The sequence below is a fragment of the Microtus pennsylvanicus genome, chromosome 5, assembly GCF_037038515.1.
Source record: "Microtus pennsylvanicus isolate mMicPen1 chromosome 5, mMicPen1.hap1, whole genome shotgun sequence".
In the NCBI taxonomy this organism is placed as follows: Eukaryota; Metazoa; Chordata; class Mammalia; order Rodentia; family Cricetidae; genus Microtus; species Microtus pennsylvanicus.
The window spans coordinates 58,664,765-58,688,200 of NC_134583.1; the positions used below are offsets into that span (position 1 = coordinate 58,664,765).

The 23,436-nt window shown below is 46.7% G+C and overlaps 1 protein-coding gene across 1 annotated transcript in view; it reads left to right on the forward strand.

Moving 5' to 3' along the window:
• The window catches only part of Xylt1 (xylosyltransferase 1), a 297,219-nt gene that overhangs the window by 225,147 nt on the left and 48,636 nt on the right, over nt 1–23,436 (forward strand). Inside the window, exon 6 of the mRNA XM_075971992.1 lies at nt 23,285–23,365. Coding sequence (XP_075828107.1) covers nt 23,285–23,365 — 81 coding nt within the window. The remainder of the gene's footprint in view (nt 1–23,284; nt 23,366–23,436) is intronic.

Here is a 23,436-nt window from a genome sequence, read left to right on the forward strand (position 1 = left end):
GCCTATATCTATGTTCTGAATCCCTTTTACTGTTCCCACTGTCTTACATGGCAATGCTCAACCATGCTGATCTTGCAGGGGACAAGAGGCCTAGTCCACCATCTTGTCATGGCTTAACATGCCTACCAAACCCAGTGCAAGATGGGAAGAGTCAAAGCAGAAGAGTGTGGTTGGTATTAGCCTCAAAGATGCAACCCAGGCCTGGAGCAAGAAGTAGATCAAAGGACTACAATCCAGGCAGATGACCTACCTGTGTCCGTCCACTCAATGATGCCTCAGACCTTGTCACATCCTGCCAGGGAGGGGATGGTAGGAGGACCATAGAAGGCAGCTTAGTGACCTCTTGCTGTCCTAATCAGTTTCTTAGGATGATGGGGGTGGTATTAATACAGAATTGGACAGTTTTTATGATGAAATTGTTCTCCTCTCAGGACAATGCAGACACGAGTTAAAGCCCCATGTTAATATGAATTCTAGACAAAGCCATGCTCTGGCCTTCTAGGAGATCTCCTCTTTAACCTTCCTTCCTCTCATGCTTTATATTTATTTTCTTGTTCTATTTATTTATTTATTTATTTATTTAAGATTTCCGCCTCCTCCCCGCCACCGCCTCCCATTTCCCTCCCTCTCCCCCAATCAAGTCCCCCTCCCTCATCAGCGCCAAGAGCAATCAGGGTTCCCTGCCCTGTGGGAAGTCCAAGGACCACCCACCTCCATCCAGGTCTAGTAAGGTGAGCATCCAAACTGCCTAGGCTCCCACAAAGCCAGTACATGTAGTAGGATCAAAAACCCATTGCCGTTGTTCTTGAGTTCTTAGTAGTCCTCATTGTCCGCTATGTTCAGCGAGTCCGGTTTTATCCCAGCCTTTTTCAGACCCAAGCCAGCTGGCCTTGGTGAGTTCCCAGTAGAACATCCCCATTGTCTCAGTGTGTGGGTGCATCCCTCGCTGTCCTGAGTTCCTTGCTCATGCTCTCTCTCCTTCTGCTCCTGATTTGGACCTTGAGTTTTCTGCCCGGCTGGATTTGTGGCTACGTATTGTTTAAATTTGTTCTTATCCTGGAATGTCTTGTTTTCTCCATTGATAGTGAACAATAGCTTGGCTGGGTATAGTAGTTTGGGTTTGCATCCATGGTCTCTTAGCTTCTGCAGTACCTCTATCCAGGACCTTCTGGCTTTCATGGTTTCCATAGAGAAGTCAGGTGTAAGTTACTTGCCCTTTTTCCTTTGTAGCTCTTAATATTCTTTCTTTAACCTGTATATTTTGTGTTTTGATTATTATATGGTGAGGGGATGTTTTTTTTTGATCCAGTCTGTTTGGTGTTCTGTATGCTTCTTGAATATTCAAAGGAATATCTTTCTTTATGTTGGGAAAGTTTTTTTCCATAATTTTGTTAAAAATATTTTCTGGGCCTTTGAGCTGTGACTCTTCTCCTTCTTCTATTCCTATTATTCTTAGGTTTGGTCTGTTTATTGTGTCCCATATTTCCTGAATATTTTGTGATGAGAAGTTTTTGGCTTTGCTGTTTTCTTTGATCAGTGCATTTATTTTCTCTATGTTGTCCTCAGAATCTGAGATTCTTTCTTTTATCTCTTATATTCTATTGATTATGCTTGTTTCTGTAGACTCTGCTCATTGACCTAGATTTTCCATATCCAGCTGGTCCTCAGTTTGTGTTTTCTTCCTTGCTTTCATTTCAGTTTTCAATTCTTGAACTGTTTCCATTACCTGTTTGATCGTTTTTTTTCTTGGTTTCCCAGGGTATCATGTATTTACTCATTTCTTCAAACTTTTTGTTATACTTCTCATCCATTTCTATAAGACCGTTTTTTACATGTTGTTTTAGGGACTCTATTGCTTTCATAAAGTCAATTTTATCCACTTCTCCTGTGTTAGGGTGTTCAAGTCCTTCTGTTGTAAGATCATTGGGTTCTGGTGTTTTCATGTTGTTTTTCAGATTGTTGGGTGAATTCTTGCCTTGGCGCCTGCCCATCTCCTCCTATCGATGCTATCTAATGGGTCTTTTAAAACCAGATCAGGTTTTCCTGCTGGCCAGGGGCTTCGCTTACAAAATGCCCTCGCTCCGTTTCCTGTCTCCTGCTGCGGGCCAAGATCCCTCTCACCACTCAGAAGGGTCTTCAAGAACAGGACCAGGCTCCTCGTTTGCCAAGGACCTCGCCAACAAAAAGCCTACCTCTCTGCAGGCCAGCCACCAAAACAGAGAAACTCCCGCTGCCCTCTGCCGAGAGCTTTCGACCCCGCGCCCAATCAGGCTAAACTGGGTGGTCTTGCAGCCCTGCGGAAGGGAGGGAGAGTGAAGGAGGCCCCTGGGCGCAAGCTGGGATGGGCCAGGGAGAGAGAGGTCACAGCAGAGGAGGAGCAGCCCCAGCAAATGGAACCAGCCCTCACAGACTAACTGGGGGGTCAAGGGGGTTGGGGAATGCCCCAGCTCCATTTCCTGTGTCCCGCCGCAGGCGAATAACACTCCCCCCCACTCAGGAGGGTCTTCAGGGACAGGACCAGGCTCCCCGTTCGCCAGTAGACCTCACCAATAAAAGGCCTACCACACTCCAAGCCAGGCCCTAAAAAGCCTACTTGATTTAATTGTAGTGGGACGATCTGCTCTCGGTGTGGTGCTCCGGTCTCTGCCGCTTGCATCTGCGCCACGCCCGTCTCCGCCCTATTTTCTTGTTCTTAAACTAATCCAGAAATACTGATGGGGCATGCCTGTAAGGAAGCCCAGGTCTTGAGGTGTAATAGCAGTTGATTGAATACTTACCTAGCTTGTGTAGAACCCTGGTTTCTATCACCAGCACCACAGAAACTGTTGCCCCAACTTCCTAATGCTTCTTCCACCATACAAATTTGGTGGTACACATCTGTAATCCCAGTGAAGTCAGGGAGATCAGAAGTTCAAGGACACCCTTTCCCTCAGCTATATATAGTACTCAAGGCCAGCCTGGCTTCCATGAGACACCACAACACAAAAGAAACCCAAACATGGGGGTGAAGGAGGTAGATGTCTTTGTAGTTGAAAACCAACAGTCTCCTCTCCTTTCCATGGTAGAGGGCTGCTCATTTCCTCATTTGCTCTTGAATGAATGTGGTCTGCCTGGAGCTTCAGGTAGAAGCTTCCTCCAGACCCACTGATATCTTCATTAGCCTCACCAATGGCACCTTATTTCAATAGTAGCCTACCCAGAACCCCTGCCCAAGTACTCTTGGCAGTGTCCAAAAATGGATTGGACATCTGGACTGGTCATTAGCTTAGAGGAATGGTCATGGCTTGGATCTAAGGCACCATCACTGTGAGAAGCACTCATTCCCATCAGTGGTAGAACAGCCCCACTAGTCCAGGCAACTGGGACCCAGTCCCCTTAACACTGGCTTGTGACTGAGTGGAGGGTAAGAAGGAGAAGGCCTTTGACCATGCCAGCCAGCTTTTCCATAGAGGAAGGTGACATGTAATGTCAGCACAAGTGTTGTGTTTCTATACCCAGGAGTATACCCAAAAGCTGCTACCTTGCCTTCTCTGGAGAAGGATTCTCCTTGGCCCTGCTTAATTGTGTTCATCACTCAACGTTACTTGGCAAATCCTGCCAGGGGCACAAACACTGCCACCCCTCTCTCAATTATCCTCCTTGTACTGCTAGACTCTGGTTTAAGGCCAGACAATTTTTGATTACAGAGTCAATCTTTGTTTAAAAGTTTGCTACCCTGGGGAAGTTTCTAGAAAGTTCTTTTTAAACAATGCATTCTCTGGACACCTGCAACTAAAGAGTAAGAGTTCCATTAACTCAGCTCGCGTTCAAAGGTACTGTGGAAGCTTTAGGCAGCTGGGGCAATGTAGTGGATGGGCTTCAGAGAGAGGAGTGGATGCAAGACCAAGACGTACAGCTTTGTCTTGAACTGAGCTACGGCAGGAGTCAGTTCTTTCCATGACAGTCCTGAACACGGTGCTTCCATCTCCGAGGGTGCTAAAGGTCTCCTGTCTCTCTTAACTGCTTCGCCATATAGCAAGAGAGAGCTGCATTGTTTCTGTTTATGAGATTAGGAACCAAGAGCTTGTCCACCTGCTGAAAGCCACAGCGCAGACTTAGATCCTCCCATGGCCTTGACACTAAGCCCTGATTCTTGAGCACGGCCCACAGGCTGCTCTAGTTTGCATGAGACACTGGTGAGTTTTAAAAGCATGGACACTTAGCTATGTTAACACATATAAGCGTGGACACTTAGCTCTGTTAACACACAGAAACGTGGACACTTAGCTATGTTAACACATAAAAGCGTGGACTCTTAGCTCTGTTAACACCTAAAAACGTGGACACTTCGCTATGTTAACACATATAAGTAAGAACTAATGCACCCAGCCCAACATTCCTGAGCTAGAAATCTTCCTTTAAAAATCAGCTAATTAAATAAGAAAAAGTTAACTAAGCAACAACACCATTAGTAAGTGGCTCTTGGATCATTCAGAACATCTCTATTGAGTGCCTACTGTGTGTGTGTGTAAGTCACTTTGCCAGGTACTGGGACCGGGTAGCTCTTTGATGGTGCATGTCCTTCAGAAAATTTCTATTGAGTGCCTACTGTGTGTGTGTGTAAGTCACTTTGCCGGGTACTGGGACCAGGTAGCTCTTTGATGGTGCATGTCTGTGAAGCCCGTGGACAGCAAATGGGTAAAACACTGAGTAGAAATGTTTGTGAGTTAAGCTGCCATGATCTAGGAAGATACTGTGATCCTGTAAAAATGCTAGAATGTTAGGAGCTCAAAGCTACCCTTCCCCTCAACTACAGACAGTACTCAAGGCCAACCTGGGATATGTGAGACCCCTACCTCACAAATCAGAGGAAGCCAAACACAGAGAAGGTAGAGGAATAGGCAAATAGAGAAATACATTGTATTGGATAGGAGATTATTAGGGGTGTGTGTGTGTGTGTGTGTGTGTGTGTGTGTGTGTGTGTGTAGAGACAGATTGAAGCCAGGTGTCTTCCTCAATTGCTCTCCACTGTATTCTTTGAGACAGTGTCTCTTGCTAGACCTGAAACTTACTGATTAGCTAGACTGACTGGCTGGGGGCCGAGCTGGTGGTTGGCTTGTCCTGCCTATTTCCCAGTGCTGGCGTTGCTAGCATACACCACCATGGAGATCCAAACTCAGATCTGTGTTCGCACAGCAAGCGCTTTACCCAGTGAGCTGTCCCACCGGCCCTGAGCTGGATTTTATGAAGAGCAGATAATCAGTCCTGTGAACTGCATTGATTATTGGTCTCTGTATTGATGAAACTTTCTGTTACAGCAACAAAGCTTCCTTCCACAGGCAAATATGTAAGTGAATGGATGTCACTGTGTTCCAATAAAGCTTAATTTACAGCAATGGGCCGTGATCTGCACCCCTCTGCTAGCTCACCCTGAGACACCTCCCACATTTCAGATAATGATCTATACATATGGCAACCTTTGCAAGTCTAGCTTCTGACCACTCACACACTTCTTTGCATGGCGTTGTGGATGACTCTTTCAGTGCATGTACCAGCTTTTTGTCCCCTCAAGGGGTCAGGATCCCAGACAAAGGATGGCACATTCCCAATGCCCTCTAGTCTCTCCTCCACCCTTGAACAGCAACAACTGATGTATCCCAGTGAGCTCCTTCTCCAGTCTTCATTTCTAACTTAGATGCAGCTTGTGAAATACATCCCTTCCATCATCAGGTTGTCCTACCAGAGCCAGCCAAGAAAGGAAAGACAGCTGGCTTGCAGGTTCATGTCTTCAGTTCAGTCTAGCTCCCTGCTGTAAAAGTCAGCCAGAGCCAACCATATCTATGGAGTCCCGTCATTAATACCTGGTACTAGTTGGCAATACATTTCACCCTGTGCCAACATCCTCAGTCAGAACCAAAAAGGTTAACGACACTGATGCCAACACTCATTGTGCTCTTTGGTTTCAGCACTTACCCCAGATCAGTTACCCAGATCACCACACAGACACGCACAGACACACACACACTTCACTTCTTGGTTAAATAGTCATGTTTCTTGCTAATGCCTTAGTGTTTTCAAATGCTCCAAGATTTCCCAGAGTAGCCAGACCTACGCTTCTGGGCTTCTTTCTGTAAGTTGGTAGGTCTTGTGTCCCTCTGCCTCAGTGTGTGCAAGCTCCTCTTCTGTAATAGGTCTCTGGAGTCTCCTGCAGTTTGCAATGTCATTTCAAAGAAAGAAAGAAAGACTTTTAACTAATGTGTTAAAAACCAAATGCATTTTAGTGACATGTCAGTTTTAAAGTCTCTCTGCTCAATCACTTGTTCATTCATACCATCAAGTCAACTGTCCCTTTAGTTTAGCAGAGACCTACAGTGAGCTTAACATTTGTGTGACCCTAAGACCTTTGCCCTCAAAAAACACACTGATCAGGCCATTAAAGAATTATACCTTTATGGCATTATTGCAAAAGAAATCCACATGCATTTTAAGTAAAATGGCAAGCAGGAAACCTCCTCTATTCTAAGGGTGCAGAGAAACTTCCCTGGAGAATTAATTACCTTTGATCCAAGAGTTGAAATAAGAGGAAAAAAACGGAGTGATAAATGGAGGGGTGCTCCAGGCAGCAGGGGTTGCCCATCCAAAGGTCCTAAGGCAGGAGAGAAGACAGCTCACAGAGCAAATGAAGGAGGTCTTATGTATTAGGACATGGCAATGGAGACAGCCAACAGAATACAGCCATTAAGGAAGGTGGTCAGACCATAGGGGACCTTGAGATCTGTGTTAAAGACCAGAGTTTATTCTAACAGCAACAGAAGCCTTTGGGAGTTTTGTTTTGTTTTGTTTTGTTTTGTTTTGTTTTGTTTAAATTGCAAAGTTCTATACTGAGAGTAACTCAGGTCCTGATAGTTGTTTGGCAAGAAGGAGAATGGTAGGGAAAAAAGTCGAAAACTTTGCCAGGCTCCAGAGGAGGCGAAATTAGAAAGCATTTCTTCTTTTCTGTTAGCCCTGGCTATGCAGGTGGATAGGAATGGTATATATCAGATTGTGCAGACGGGTAGGCCTTATCCCAGTCTAAGAAAGGGAACAGGTACAGTATATCCCAAGTGAATAAGTACAGTGTAACCCAGGCTATGAGGGTGGATATGTACAGTACAGCCCAGACTACACAAGTAGATCCGTACCATATAGCACAGGCTGTGCTGGTAGAGGCATACAGTATGGCTATGCTCCGCACCCTGTTCTTCCGTGTATTGGGGTTATCTGTAGTAGCCGATATTTTACACACCCTGTTCCCAGATTAAAACATAAAAATTAAGCTGAACCTAAACATTACCTCCTCCTGCTTGTTCCTTCTGAACAGAAACAGAGGAGGAGTGGATGGGGTGGGAGGCAGAAGGGTGGTGGGGGGAGGGAGCAGGAGGAGAAGAGGAAGGGGAAACTGGTATAGGAATATAAAATAAATGTAAGAAATTTAATTGTTAAAAAGAAAAAAGTAAAATATACATACTTGGGATAGGAAAAAATAAATAAACTGCCTTTTTATATGCATAGTAATTTTTTATAGTATTTCTAAAAAAAAAAAAGAAAAGAAAGGAAAAATTCTTTCCTCTCTGGCAGAACCTTTCAAATGGTCAGGCCATCATGGAAGTGCAACCAAAGATGGGTTTGCACAGACAGTAAGGTCAAAGTTCAAGTTTCGGATGCCTGTCACACTGACTGGCTGTGCATCCTTGGGCGGATTGCGTGGCCACACCTTGCCTCCGTTCACTCATCTAAGAATGGGGTGAGCCTAGTCGCCCACCTCTGCTTTGGCTGTGAAGATTCAGCTGGCAGGTGTGAGGCCCCTGCTTAGCTGAGAGAGGGTGGTGAGCAGGTGACAGTGATGGAGTCAGAGCGACAACCCTTCTACGTTAGCAGATCCGAAAGGGCAACGAATGCGTCTATTTATCCATCACAATGTCCTCAGTGCCTGCCACTGCTCCCGACACCTTCTGAGTACCACAGGAGTGAGAGCAGGCATGAGCACCCTGGGTGTCTCGTACAACTCCACGGTGACTTTGGTGACTATGGTCTCAGCAGGGGAAGAGATGCCAAGGCCATGCCATGCCATGCATTGCTGCACGCTTTTAAACCAGAGTTAGTGGAAACATCCCTGAGGATTTGTTTTTACAAATTTTACAGGTTTGTCTTTACTTAATTGTCCCTGCCAGAGGCACTTTCCCATCTGACCACTAAAAACAGGGGTCATCAGAAGAGCCAGAGGGTCCATTTCAACAGTGAGCCATACTGGGTTCCCGGAAATCCTGCAGTTGGCTCAGCTCCTTCTCTGCTTAGCTAGAGGAGCCTGAACAGCACCTAGAAGCCCGGGGAGACACAGGAACCTCCTGACAACAAGCCTTCCTGGCTGCATGCAAGCTTTATGCAGCCTGAGACAGAGTCTGAATCCCACACAATCCCTTGATGTCCTGTGCATATCAGTCCCTGTCCTCTAAGAGGCAGGACATCAGCTACCCACTTCCCTTCAGTTTCCGTAACTAAACCAAGCAGTCCTCGGCCTCTGTGTTCAAGAGAGTCTGAGTTCAGGTGGTCTCCTCCAACTCTCCATTCCTGTTTACAGGCAGTCTGTCTAGCAGGGTACATGTCCTTAAGTCCTTCATGACTTCTTCCTCTGTGAAATGGGTTTAAACAGCAGCCTTGGTCTCGGGAGGTTGTTGGGAGGGTAAAAGAGGGAACATGTTAACAGCCGGGAATGTGTTAGCGTGCGTGCTCCACGGTTACACATGCTACTGCTATCGCTCTCAGTGGGACACAGTTTCCCTGGTACTGAGAAGCTGCATTTGCTCTACTGTAGGAGAGGCTCCTGGTGCCCACCCAAGATGCTGTGGATATTCAACTCATAATATATGTCACTTATTCGAGCTACATATGCTGCACCGTGGTCATTACTACAGCTGTGCACTGATAGCCTTTTTTTCCATTTTGAATTGTTTAGGTTCAACTACTCTATTTGGGTTTTTTTGTTTGTTTATTTTTTTGTTTATTTTATTTTTTTTAGTTGTTGCAAAAAAATTTTCCCATTTTCCTCCCCCTCCTCACACACATCGCCCCCCTCCCCTCCCCCTCTCCTTCTCCCCCCCACTCTATTCCCCCTTCCTCTCGAGAATGAAGAGCAGTCCAGATTCCCTGCCCTGCGGGAAGTCCAAGGTCCTCCCACTTCTATCCAGGACCAAGAAGGTGAGCATCCAAACAGGCTAGGCTCCCGCAAAGCCAGTTCATGTATTAGGATAGAAACCTAGTGCCATGTCCTTGGCTTCTCATCAGCCTTCATTGTCCTCCACGTTCAGAAAGTCCGGTTTCATCCCATGCTTATTCAGTCCCAGTCCCGCTGACCTTGATAGATCAGTTCCACTGTCACAGTGGGTGGGTGCACCCCTCATGGTCCTGACTTCCTTGCTCATGTTCTCCCTCCTTCTGCTCCTCATTTGGATCTTAAGAGCTCAGTCCGGTGCTCCAATTTGGGTCTCTGTCTCTATCTCGATCCATCGCCAGATGAAGGTTCTAAGGTAATATGTAAGATATTCATCAGTATGGCTATAGGATAGGGTCATTTCAGGTTCCCTCTCCTCAGTTGCTCAAGGTACTAGCTGGGGACATCTCCCTGGACACCTGCGAGCCCCTCTAGAGTCAAGTCTCTTGCCAACCCTAAGATGGCTCCCTTAATTAGGCTATATATTTCTCTGCTCCCATGTCCACCCTTCCTTTATCCCAGCCATCCCATTCCCCCAAGCTCCCCCCATTCTCCCCTTCTCACGTTTCTCACCCCATTTCCCCTTAGCCCCATGTCACCTCATCCCCAAGTTCCCAGGTTTTGCCCTGCAATCTTGTCTACTTCCCATATCCAGGCGGATGACTATATGTTTTTCTTTGGGTTCACTTTGTTGTGGCAAAGTACATACAACATAAAAGCCACAGGACCTTCATTATTGTGCAGCCAGCATCACCTCAGGTTCTCGGCATTGGTGCCCACTTAGCAGCCACTCTCATGATCTCCCTTCCCCAAACCCTGGGATCCACCAAGATTTGGTTACTGGATATTTCATATTCATCAAAATCATATGCGGCATTCTGTATCTAACTTCTTTCACTTAATGTAACGTGTTCAAGATTAATCCATGTTATACCAATTATTTGTATTTCATTCCATTTATAGGTGAATAATATTCCATTAAATGGCTATACTACAATCTGTTCACCCATCTGCACACATTGATGGATGTTTGGGTTGTTCCCACATCTGAATAGAGCTGCTATGAACATTTGCATAGAAGTTTTGTTTGCAAGCGTGTTTTTAAATTCTTTTGCAAAGGATGATATTTCAGTATATGTGGCTTGGCTACCTAAGAGGAAAGGGGAGAAAATAGTAAGGAGATAATGTAGGAAGAGAATGATTTCAACACCCCCACCCCCAAAAAAACACACACACACACATACATAGAGGACTAGTTTCTGGGATGAGTATACACAGTGTATGTTATATGTTTGCGTATGCTAGACCATGTGTGGTCATTATTTCAGGAGCCACCACAGAGCCTGGGCTCAGCTTGCTGAGTAACCTCCTGACCATGATTTCTTTAATGTCCGTGTGACATAGTGTGGTATGTCGGAGCTGGGGGAATGGAAAAAGTTATTCTTCTTCCTCTCTCAGAGTCAAATAAGTCACAAGAGCTATCATAACCAAGGAATAATCATGAGCCAAGCTCTGAGTTGTGCCTTTCACACACAGGGGCTCATTCAGTTTTGGCCTGACTCCTCCAAGAAAATTGAGGCTTAGAAAAGTAGCCTGTAAGACAACGGTAGCGGCAGGCTTCAAACGCAGGTCAGCTCACTGCAGTGTTCCTGCAGATCGGCGGCTCACCTAGCTGTCTCTCACTTGCCTCATCTCTACTAGACTCACCCATGTATTTTCTTCAGCATAAAAGAAATCAAGTCCGTAAGTACCATCTCAGGAGCCTGGCCCAGCCTTAGAAATATCATCAAACATGTCTGTGTGCATCAACCAACCATTACGGTTGTCCAGTTTGGGTGCAGGCTGTCTGCTAGCTCTTCCTCTGCCACAGCTTCCCCCCTCCTATGGAGAACACCATCAGATTTAGCTCTTGCAAGGATGCTCGTGACTAGTCCCATTCCTGATATGGGAGAGATGAGGTAATCCAGGGCCTGCCATATCAGACCTCATTTTCACAGGGCCTCTGTCCCCCTCATGACTATTCTCTCAGCATCTTCAACAGTTCCCGACTCATCGTAAGTCTGACATTCATGTTTGCTGAAGGAATTAATGAGATAGCAGCAGCAGGAGCAAAGTAAGTGTGTGCTATTCCTTCGTCTGGCGTAGGTCCTGCTTTTCAATTTACTGTATGACCCTGTTTCCCAATATAACCATGTGAATACCCGGAGATATGAAAAATACCTCATCAGTGATCCATGTGCTTGAAGCACTGTTTTCTTAGCACAGGGCTCTGATACAGCACCTGATGGCATTTATTAAATTTTTTGTTGTTGTTAGCAAACATTGTGTAGGTTACCATGGAGCCACTCAAGGATCCAGGCTAAGATATTGACCCTGAGTAAATAACTCTTTGGGAAGGGATAGATATTCCTGTAAATGAGTAACCTTGACCAAAGAACCGGGATGTGTGAGTTCACAGTCAATCAAACAACCGGGGCTCAATTTTCCCATGAAAATGGCTCCATCCGACTCAGGAGGAACTCAGTTTTAGACAGCAGAATTTGTTTCTGAAGACAGAAAGCACAGTCGGAGGCAAAGAGCATAAACTTAACCTGTGCTCAGGTCAGAGTCTGACCCGTCGAGAGGCTGGGAAATCACACTTCCCAAGAGAGCAGAGAGCACGCAGCTGATAGAAAGCTTCCTGGGGACTCCAGACATTGAGCAGGTAGGCCTGGTGGAGGGGAAGGCCAAACACAAGCATCTAATGTACAGAAAGAGCAGGACTAACATACATGGAGTGCATTCCGTGTTCCAGGTGCCCGTGCTGACAGTGTAGCCCGGAATCTCTCTTTTATCCTACAAACCGTGGTGTCTGGCATGTTATGCTATGATTCCCCATGTTCAGAAGAGAGTAATACATACCATCTTCTAGACTCTTAAGCTTGCTGCACTTTCATGTTTAAACCGCTACATCTTTTTTACTTGCTGTAAATTGCTCCTATGACCCCAGTATAGAAATGGCTAGAAGTGTATAATCTACAGAGAAGCCCCAGCCAGCTGTCTTGAGGCCCCAGCTCCTTGGCAGAGATTGGAGACTGAGAGGTACGGTCGGATAACTACTGATAGATCTCATAGATTTTTTTTTTAATTTCTAAAATGTGCTGTCCCTGAGAACTGTCCCATTGCCAATTCTACTTACACATTCTGGCCTTTTAAATTTTCTCTTCAGTTCTGAGGCAAACAAGCCTCCTTAAGAACTAGTAGGTGGAGACTGTAGTGAATGCATCATTTCTGGTCCACCAGAGTCTCTCTGGAGCAAACATCTGTGTCTACACAAAGTTTACAGAGGTGGCCACAGGGTTTGTTTTTTATGGAAGTGTGTGTGGCTTCCTTTATGCCTTGGGAGACATTGTGACCTTGATCCAATTCAAAGAGGCTAGTGGACTTCACAGGCTGCCCAAGGAGGACAAGGTGAGCCGTGGAGAGTCACCCGCCCTTTAGCTCAGCCCTACTCTAGGCTGTTATCCAAACTGATCCTGTCCTGGTGTTCGGGAAGCTAGCTGAGTGCAGACACAGTTCTACTGCAGTAGTGGTGATTATAACATCTAGCGTTCTGTGGGCCAGGCTACCCAGCTGATATCACATCTCTGTGGTTTGTAGCTGACTAGCATTCACTGTCCCACTTCTGGTACCAACTTTTTGTGAGCTTGGATTTTCAGTTGCAAGCAATGGATAACTCCTTCTTGTTCTATCTGTTCTATGAGGCAGGATGTATTACGACTCCTAGTTGTAAACATGAGGACATCAAGTATTAAGTAGCTAAGATGACATGATCACAGCTGCACAGCCAACTGGTAGGGCCGTAAACATAACTCTTTATAAACATGACGTCAACTCTGTACTAGACTGCCCACTCCAAATCCCACTGTGTGGTGGTTGTGACTGCAGAAGTGCTTTTGTGGTGACTCTGAGATGGACCAGTGAGTGTAGTAGGTCACTACAGAGCAAGCCCAGAGGAGTGGGAATGGTGACCAATAGCCTGTTTCCATCTACACCACTGAAAGAAAGCTGAGCTCGTCGATACAATTCAGTGTTGCCGAGAAGCCGTTCAGTCTAGCCCTGCTCAGTTGAAATAGCATAGGAACACTAATATAGTTCTTACACACACAATCCAGAGTTTGTCAGACAAAGAAAAGAAAGAGCATTCCCTACATAGGAGACAGGATGGAATGAATCTCATTCTAGAATGGAGCACTTGTGCTGAGCAATGGGTCAAAAGAGGAGCTTGAGGCCTAACTTGGAGTTTTGATTGCTGTGGTAAAACACTATGGCCAAAAGCAACTTGTGGAGGAAAGGCCTTTATTTCAGCTTACAGCTCACAATGTATCTTTGAAGGAAGTAAGGTCGGGAATTCACGCAAGAACTAGAGGCAGGGTGTGTGGAAGAATGCTCTTGCAGGCCGGTAGCAGACTTGTGCTGAACCAGCTTCCTTATACAACCCAGGGACACCATCAGTAAACAGTCAAGACAATCACCCAAATGGATCTGCCCACAGTCCAGTCATATCTGGAAAGTATTTAAATACTTTATTGGTTTGGAGACAGGTCTCACTACATAGCCCAGGCTGGCCTCATGCCATCATCCCACCTCAGCTGCCAGAGTGCTGGCATCACAGGCACGTGCTACCACAGCAGGCTGAAATGTAATTGGTTCATGATTCTAGCAGCCACGGATCCAACTGGGCCTCTTGGTGCTGATCGCTGTCAGTCACCTTTCCATTACAGCCGTCTTGAGGGAGGACTGGTGTGCTCAGATTTCTCACTGATGGAACATCAGATAAACAGCCTCTTCAGATGGCATATGTGTGTTTAAAATGAGAAATGTGTTTCTCTCAAAAGCTCTGTGAAGATGTCAAAGCTTTGCAGAATGATTTGCAGGTCCCTTCAAATGCAATGAGCATGTTTTAGTACCATATCATTGTCATCAGTAACAAAAAGGTAAATCCAATTAACAGTGATTGGGTTTTATTATCCAGGTGGCTCTCCAGACTGCTGCCTGTGTGGAGGGAGGGACAGTCCCCACGTACTCCTTGGTATGCTTTGGGAATGTGTCTCATGATTCCTTTGGTTGCTTGCGACTCACCTATACCACAAGGACCTTGCTGTATCATGGTAGCGGCTGTCACCCACTCCTATCACATGTGTGTGTCACAGGAAGGACCTGTTAGGGAAGAAAGTAGAACAGTTAGAAAGCTTCAAGTCAAGTAGTTCCAAAGTTTGACTGTGAGCATCTTGTGCACCTTGCTAAGCAGTTAGCATGCTAGCTTAGCCCTCTTGGAGAGTCCCCGAAGGGCATTAGGTGGAAGAGATAGCGCACAAGACTCACGGTTTAGAAAGATCCAGTGAACGCCTAGTGGGAGAGAGCAGAGTCTGGAGGCAGGATGATGTGTTTACCTGTTCACTCCTCCTGGGTGCCCATGATGCTATTATTATACCTATGGCCTCCAGGAACAAATCCAGCACCCAGAATTCTCCAAACAATCCCCCAGTATCTTCTATGCAAAGCTTGATTAAATTTGTACGTGGCACTGGCTTTATTCCCCGAATCCTTCGCTTCTGCTGGTCTTCAGACAGCCCCAAACTTCCCTTTTCTCTTCTAGAGTCCTGGGTTTCCTGATTTCCCTCATGGGAAGATGTCATTAATGAATATGCTCAAAAGATCAGGAGCCTTAAGCAGTGAGTCTCAGAAGTGTCTCGACTTCTATAAATCCCAAATAAACCATGTAAACAGAGAGGCCTCAATCCACTCAGATGATGTCCAGTAGGGGACACAGAGATGGCAGCTTCGGGTTTAAGGTGGGCTGTGGAGAAGTCAAACCTTGCACTGTGTCTGTGTCAACTTCTGCTGTCAGCTGTGTCCAGGAAGCAACACCCAAAAATGAAGTGTGAGACTTTATACGGTGGCATTGTCCTGTTTCTAAAGAAAGAGCTACATCAGTGAACCTTACCCACAGTTTGGAAAGTGGAATTGACGCGTGGTTGCTGCAGGGTGCTGAGGTCTTCAGTTTCATTCAGCCATCTCTAAAATGAGCCACTGCCTCATTTCCGGACGTACTTCATTCTGTAGAAAAAGCACCTGCTGCATGGGCTTGTAATAATATTTAAAGAGATGAGCACTTAGCAATGGTAAGCAAGCAAAGGGAGGTGGTTCTACAAGTGTCATTTTGATGCATAGTCTCACAAGCTCCTTGAGCCTGGGATTCATTGTTCTAAATCTCCCCTGGTTCTCTGTACAGAAACAGAGAGGTGAATTCCTGGAATGGGCAAAGGCTGGGATGCAAAAGCGAGGGATGGTACTCTTAGATTTCAGGACATCTGTCCTTCTGACAAACAAGTATGAAATGGCCTCATGCCAATGGGACAGGCATGTGACAAAGACAGCAGCAAGAGCTGAACCATTATGATGGCACCCCTCCCCGGGCACTTCACAAGAATAGCAGTTAATGTTTGTGAGCACCTACAATGTGCCAGTCCTGGAGGAACTGAGGAAATCTAGACCCAAAGTTTCTGTGAGCAAGTGACTGTAGCCAGGGGCCTCGGAGGTACTGTCCAAGGTGCTGCCCCCACATCTAGATGGGAAACTCCAGTGTTGTTACCTAACAGGCACCAGCGGCCCCAGGCATGGAGGGCAGCTCTGCCCCCATCCCATACCCCAATCCAACAAGAGGTCATTTACACTTTGCTGTGAGGTGATGTTGACCTCTAGGGTCTCTTTCATTGTTGATACTATGAGGAAGGAAGAAGGCTTAACACCAGCCTGGCCAGCCTACCTGGCCAGACCACCCTCACTGTTAAGTGCCTGTTAGTCTCTTCAGGATGCCCTATCTACCCCTTTACAGTTAGCATCTCTGTCCCCACATCCATGGCAGATAGCCAGTTCTTCATCTCACTTCAATCTAAACTTCCACAATGAAAAACTTAGAAGGAGTAGGGGGCTAGGGGTGGCTCAGTGGGTGAGTGTGCTTGCTGTGCAAGCATGAGGATCCACATTCAGATCTCAGCACCCATGTACAAAGCTAGGCATAGCCACAAACACCTCTGCATCCCCGGTGCTTGACTGGGCAGAGACAATAGGATCTCTGGGGCTTGCTGGCTGCCAGTCTAGATAGAAAATATCAAGCTCCAGGTTCAGTGAGAGACCCTGCCTCAGAGGAATAAGACAGAGAGCCGTAAGGGAATATTTCTGACTTCCTCCTCCTCTAGCCTCTATGCATGCAGAGACACAGGGAGCAACACACGTGTGTATGAACACACAGTATTAAAAGGTCACTGTTAGCACTTCCTCACTGCTTCCTGAATTCTTGGCTTTTCATAAAAGGATCAGCTTCTTAGTTCTGTAGTGTGTGCCTTTTTCCTCCAGCAGATGCACATCCTTTGGTGGAGCCTTGTGTTTGGGGTAAGAATTCATTTTCTTCTACCAAGAACTTCCCAGTCTTCAAATTAGAATAGCACATCCCGGGACTCCATTAGTCAGAGCAGTTGAGTCTTCTGTTGGCATCCATGGTTGCTGAGTTTGCTTGGGATACGTGTAGACGAGTGATAGTTGCTATCTGTTCATGTCTAGCTTTAAAAAAATCACAAATGTGGTATGTCAGATTCAACCGAAAAGAAGAAATTCCAACACACACTACAGCACAAATGAAGCCCAGCAAGCTGTTTGCACAAAGATAAATTCTCTATCATTCAACATCTATGAAATAGTAAGTTATCAAATCCACAAAAACAGAAGAAAATTATAATTGCAAGGGGCTGAGAAAGGGGAAAGGGGAGCTGATTTTGCAGGACTTAAAGAGCAGTGCTCATAGTTATTCTGCAGTATAACTGTACTCGTTACAACTGAGCTGTATACCTCAAATAGTGAAGCTGCAAGATCTGTGTTATTTATGTTATTTCAACACAATGAAAAAGATGGGATGAAGATGATAACGTCAAGTGCTGTGAATATTGTTGCTTAGGGTGAAAGTAAAATGATGTCTGGATTAAACAGGCAGGCCTGGGGAGATAGCTCAGTGATACAGTTCTTGCCTTGTATGCAACAAACACACACACTAAATGTACATGTAAAGAAATTATGGACAGTGTACCATACTAGAGCTAGACGTTGAAGCAGTCCTATCCATTCAGAGCTCAGAATAGAGATGTCTCCAACTCCTCTATCCCAGCTCACCGCTCTTCACACACACACACACACACACACACACACACACACACACACACACACCCATCCTACACCTGGCATGTACATTTCTGCCACACAATGACCAGCCCACTGCAGCCACACCCAGGGCCAAGGGGTTGAATTCCAGCACTCACAAATGCCCCATGGTGTATCACCTTAGCTTCAGTCTACCAACCTCACCCTGATGCAGTAGCTGCCTCTTGGGGACCCTTTCAGCATCCAGCCTTGGGAAAATGGTTTGGGATGAGAACAGTGATTGGAAGCACATGCAGATGGGTCTATTCTGGACTCTTTCCCAGTAGAGACTGAGCTGATCCGGTCTTCCCAACTCTCAATCACTGTCAGCACACCAACCTTGTATGGCTCTGACTCTTGTAGACACAGGGTACCTTTTTTCATGAACCTAAGATTCTGGCTGCTGAAGGAATGTCGGAGCTATTCCCCCTATCATACAAGTCTCTCTATTCAGAGTTATGGCCATGAAAATGGTGTCATGTCCTCCAGGAGACATCCCCTACCTCTTACAGTAGTGGAGATGAGAACAAGTCCCTTCAAAGGGTTATTTCCTCCTCTGTGCTCGGCAGAATATTCTGTGGGTCTTAATCACAGAAAGCTCTCCCTCTGAGTCAGAGTCAAGTTGGTTCCTTTCATTGCTTTCCCTCGATCAAAATGTCTTAAGTATCTGAGTTGGAGATGGCAATGATGCTATTAAATGACAGCTAACATTTGTCAAAGACTTACCCTGTGCCAGGTGCTATTACAGAGGTCTTACATGCATGGTTCTATTTAATACTCCCAAAACCTGAGGTTTATGCCTTATAGAGATGAAAGGCACTCCCTGTAAGCATAGGCATCCAGAAGGGCCCTCGGGGACCAGTGGAAAGAAGAGACCCTTCACTGCCTTTCATACTCAGCAGAGCAGAGTTTCTCAAACTGACAGGGGCATATATATCACGTGGAAACCATAAGAAGTCAAATTGATCCCAAGCCAGGAATATGGGTCAGTGGGTAAAGTGCTTGCTGCACATGGATGTGAACCTGAGATCAGTCCCCAGTAGGTGTGGTGGTGCATGCTTGTAATCGCTGCACTGTGAAAATGAAGGCAGGCAGATCCCTGGGACTCACAGGTCAAGACAGTCTCCTTCCTGTCCAGTGACAGACCCTGTTCCCAAAACACAAAACAAAAGCAAGGTGGACAGTGCAAAGAAGGGACACCTGAGCTGACCACTGGCCTCCATGCGGTTCTCTCTCTCTCTCTCTCTCTCTCTCTCTCTCTCTCTCTCTCTCTCTCTCTCTCTCTCTCTCTCTCTCTCTCACACACACACACACACACACACACACACACACACGCACACACACACACAGTAGATCTGTGTGAGGCCTGAATACAGTGTTTCTTTCTCTTTCTTGAAGATTTTTTTTATGTGTATGAATGTTTTGTTTGCATATGTTTGCACCATGTGTGTGTAGTGGCTGTGGGAGCCAGAAACGGGGAGAGGGATCACATTCCTTGGAACTGGAGTTTTAGGTGATTGTGAGCTAGCATGAAGGTGCTGGAAACCAAACCCTATCCTCTGCAAGAGCAGCCAGTGCTGGTAACTGCTGAGCCATCTCTCCAGCCCCCTGTGTGGTGTTTCTCATAGTGGCCTCTGAATTGAAGACAAGCCTGCAAGGGTAGCCCCTTCCTGCACCTGTAGTTTTTCTTCTACTCCTGAGATGGAACTCACCCATCATTCACTCTGTGACATTTGCGGAGTGGGTTATTTATCAAGAGCATCAGCCATAACATCAGAACCAGGTCCCAAGCTTGGTTCTGCACTTCCTTCATGACCTCATGTCTCTGAGTGTAACCACCCGGTCTGCCGGTAGAGAGTGACACTCCCTGTATGGCATCTTCGCAAATATCAAATGAGGTAGCAACACAGCAAGCCTATGCCTGGAAGCTAGATCATGGTGCATGGCCAATAATGGTCACGGTCTGAGACCTTATTTTATGACTCTCTTATTTATGCATTCACTCCTGATTCCCGTGTGTTTGCCAATAAGCTAGCTGGCTCCAGCATTTAGTTACATGTTATATATTGAAGCAGGTATTTCCATGGCCCTAGTGGTTGCAGCAATGGGCACCAGCAGTCAACAAGAGACAGACTGACCTGTGGATAACTTGTGATCGTGTCAGCAGAAGGCAGAATTAGCTCCATAGGTCCCAAGGATGAACAATGGGAGCTGCATGGAGAAAGACTATTCTATGAGAGAGAGAGAGAGAGAGAGAGAGAGAGAGAGAGAGAGAGAGCACGTGCGTGCATGTGTGAGCATGCATGTGCAAACCAGCAAGACTGGAATGGGGTAAAATGTCAGCAGATCATAAGCTGTTCACTATCTGGAGTGAACTAAATATGTAGGCAATTATTGACAGGAGCCTGAAAGGAGCAGTCGGGAGAGTTGGTCCCCAGCCAAATCCCATCTCCTTTTGGAGCAAGAGAAGGGATTGACTGACCAGAATTTAACATTGAGGGAGGCATGTTACAAAGAGGGGGCAGGCAGGAGCTACAGGGTACCCTGGTCAGAAGTAAGCAGTAGTCCCCCTCACCCCACCCATCAGTCAATCCAGCAAGCTCACTCACCAAACACGTAGAGTTTTGCCTTGAAAGGGGGCTTTATGCATAGGTTTCAGCCTGGAAAGCCCCTACCCGACCACCCTCCCTCCCCCTAAGATGTCGTCTTTTGAGATGATTTCATGTGGAAGCATCGCTAAGTAAATTCGCTAAATGCCTATTCATCCCCATCCGATGGGGACCCGGTGAAGCGGGAAATGCGAAAATGGCCCCTGCTCCAGGCCTGAAAGAAGCTTTCTGGGGTTGCCAAATGGAGCCACAGCAGGCTGACCCTGGGAGGCCTGAGACTTCCCAGAGGGGGCTCCTGGAGCTTGGCCTTGGCCCCTTCAGTCCTCCCACCTAAGCTTCCCCAGAGGCCCTGTTTATTATTCCTGCTGCTGGAGACCCATTCAGAGGTTAACTTGTCCTTTTATTCATCCGGACGACAATAATGAACTGTCACACAGTGTGGCAAGGGGTTTGGTAAATAAGAGCTGCGGAGGTGAAGAGATGTAGCTAGCCTCTGGATAGCTGGGAAAGATGCTGCCTGGTTTTCCTTTATAAGGACATTGCCTTGCTGCTACCCCAGCAGCTCCTTGGAAGCCCTTTTGAGCATCAGGCTTCAGGAACCTCGGAACCTCGGCCACCTCGATGATCACTGTCCAGGCACAAAGGTTGGCCCTGTGGATCTAGCCCAAGGATTCACCTCTGTGTACATCAGGAGAGCGCTGCATCCTGTGCAGGACAGATGGTCCCAGGCTGCAGATGCATGAGCCTCTTCAGGCATCTGCCACCCCAGGATGGCTGGCTTCTCATTGGTTTTTATTTCAATAAGAGCCTGGGACATTGATCACATTTTTTTCTCACCTCAGGATCTTTTAACTTCTCTATTTCATCCTTTCCATCCATCCAGAATTATGGGTTAGTCAGCATATACCATCCAATGAGTGGATGAGGGTCCAGAGTGGCTATACTCCAGAGGGGTTTGAGGGCTGAGGTTAGAACAGCCCAGGTAACTGAGACGTAGCAGAGCAATGTGCATTGAATGATTGTATGTGTGCCTACTGTGTGCCCTTAAAACTACCCATCCTGCTGGCAAAAGAAACTGCATGGTAAACTTATTGTGTGCTGGGGTGTTTAAGTCTGAGCAGCTGGGAGGAAATGAGCTTACCGAAGGCCGCTGTTCAGAGGGTCTGGTGGCTTGTTTACTCTTTCCACACATGGTGGGCTGCGGTGGTGCAGCTGGAACTCACTTCCAGATCCTTTTGTTCCCAGAGCTTAGGCATTGCTTTCTAAGATACTGCCCTGCTTCTCCTCTCCAGCATTAAGGTTAGAGCAATGGCACAGAAGATAAAGCATGCGTTACTCAGGTATGAAGACCTGGGTCAAAAACTCCAGCACCCACAGAAAGGCAGAAGCCTTAGGGGGCATCTGTAACCCCAGCGTTCCAACGTTGAGATGGCAGACAGAAGCAGGCAGCTCCCGAAAGGCTTGCTGGCCAGCCACGCTGGTGTGCCTGGTGGGGAACTTGAGACCCTGACTCCTACAAGGTAGACCATGAGGGATGCACACACAAAGCTCTCCTCTGGCCTCCACACACAGGCCATGGCACATGTGTGCTTGGACCAACACTTACAGGCACGTGCAGAACACACCCCTCCCTACCTGCGCACCACGCACACATAACACACAATTCAAAAGAAAGAGTCCAGCTTCACTGTGCTCTTGTACAGTGTCTTTCTTCCCATATCACCCCGTCTGGAAGAGCGGGCAGCCCCTGGGCTCTAAGGAGCCCTCCGCCCAAGCCGAGCTGCCTGGTGACAGAGGGGCTGTCACATCAGCGCCATTTACCTGTTTGGGTTTATTCAGTGGAAGAGGCGACCGCGTCTCTGGCAGATGGAGACCTGTGTGACTGCCTTTTAAAATACTGTCACAGCTGTATGCACAAGCTGATTAGCTGTGACGGCGCTGTGAGCGCCGAGATTGATGGTGATAAATTTGGGATAACAATGCTGGGAACAATGTCATCCGTTTGCGTGGCGCTTCATATTTTTTAAAGCTCCCTCAACCCACAACTCAGTGGTTATCGAGCACTCGGATTCATTCACTGCTCACTGCGCTGAGGGAGTCGGCTCTAAATTGGCTTGTCGGGGCGCGTGCATTCCTTCGTCATCATTCATTCATTCACCAGACGAGAGTGTAGGTCCTACTCTGTGCCAGATCTGACTAGATTCTCTCCTCGTGGGCCTGATATTGTAAGGAAGCCAAGAGAGGTCTTTCAAATGGTAATAAAGTAGTCAAGTCAGCATTGTGGTGTGGTAAAGGAGAATGCAGGGGCTACTTTAGGTGGAATGACCAGATTTAAATTTTTTAAAAAATTAAATTAAAAAAAATTTTGAAGAAAAGATGTTTGAAAGACCTAAATGATGAGAGCAGGCCAAAAATTAAGAGACACAGGCACAGCAAGTGCAAAGGCCCTGAGGCCGATCTGTATATGACATCAGGTATACTGACGACTATTGTCCACCACGCTCAATGCCGAGCATAGATACCAAAACAGATAAAACACTGTGCTGTCCTCAGAATTCCTTACACAGTGGAGTATGTGGGAGAGAGATGTGCGAACAGCCTGTGCTGGTAGCTGTAATTCTCAACCTGACAAATCCTAGAATCACCTGGAAAGACGGTTGTAGTGGAAGATGGCTTATATTGGGCAGGCCCGTGTCGTACCTGGGGATAGGCACAGTCCAAATGAAGTTAATTGCTGTGGGAAGATTCAGCCCACTGTGCACGTCACCGTTCACTAAGCGGGGGTCCTGACCCGTGCAACAGCGGAGAAGCCAGGCTGAGCTTGACAATCAGTCAAGAAAGCGAATGAGCGTGCACGTGTTCACTTCTGTCTGCTCTTGACTGTGGGTGTGGCGTGTCCAGCTGCCTCAAGCCATTGCGTGTGGTAGTGAACAATAACCAGAAACTGTGAGCTAAAATAAACCCATTCTCTCCCTAAATTGCCCCTTTCTGGGATGTTACAACACAGCAGCCAGAATGAAACTAGACAGCCTCTTTTCACGTAATGTGGCTGGCCCAGGGGCAGGACCCACCAAGAGTGTGCATCTCAGGCTGTGTGGTGTGGTCAGAACAGGAAAACAGAGTGAAATCTGCTTCCTAGGACTAAGAAGGGAGGCAAGACCCAACACCTCCACGGTCTACAGAGGACCCTGACTTTCTCTTCTGTTTGTTCCCACAGGACAAATGACCAGCTGGTGGCTTTTCTCTCCCGATACCGAGATATGAATTTCCTGAAGTCTCATGGCCGGGACAATGCAAGGTAATAACACTGGGCACTGCAGACACGGAAAGCTATTCCTGAGGTCTTTCTTCCAGACTGATTCTACAGTA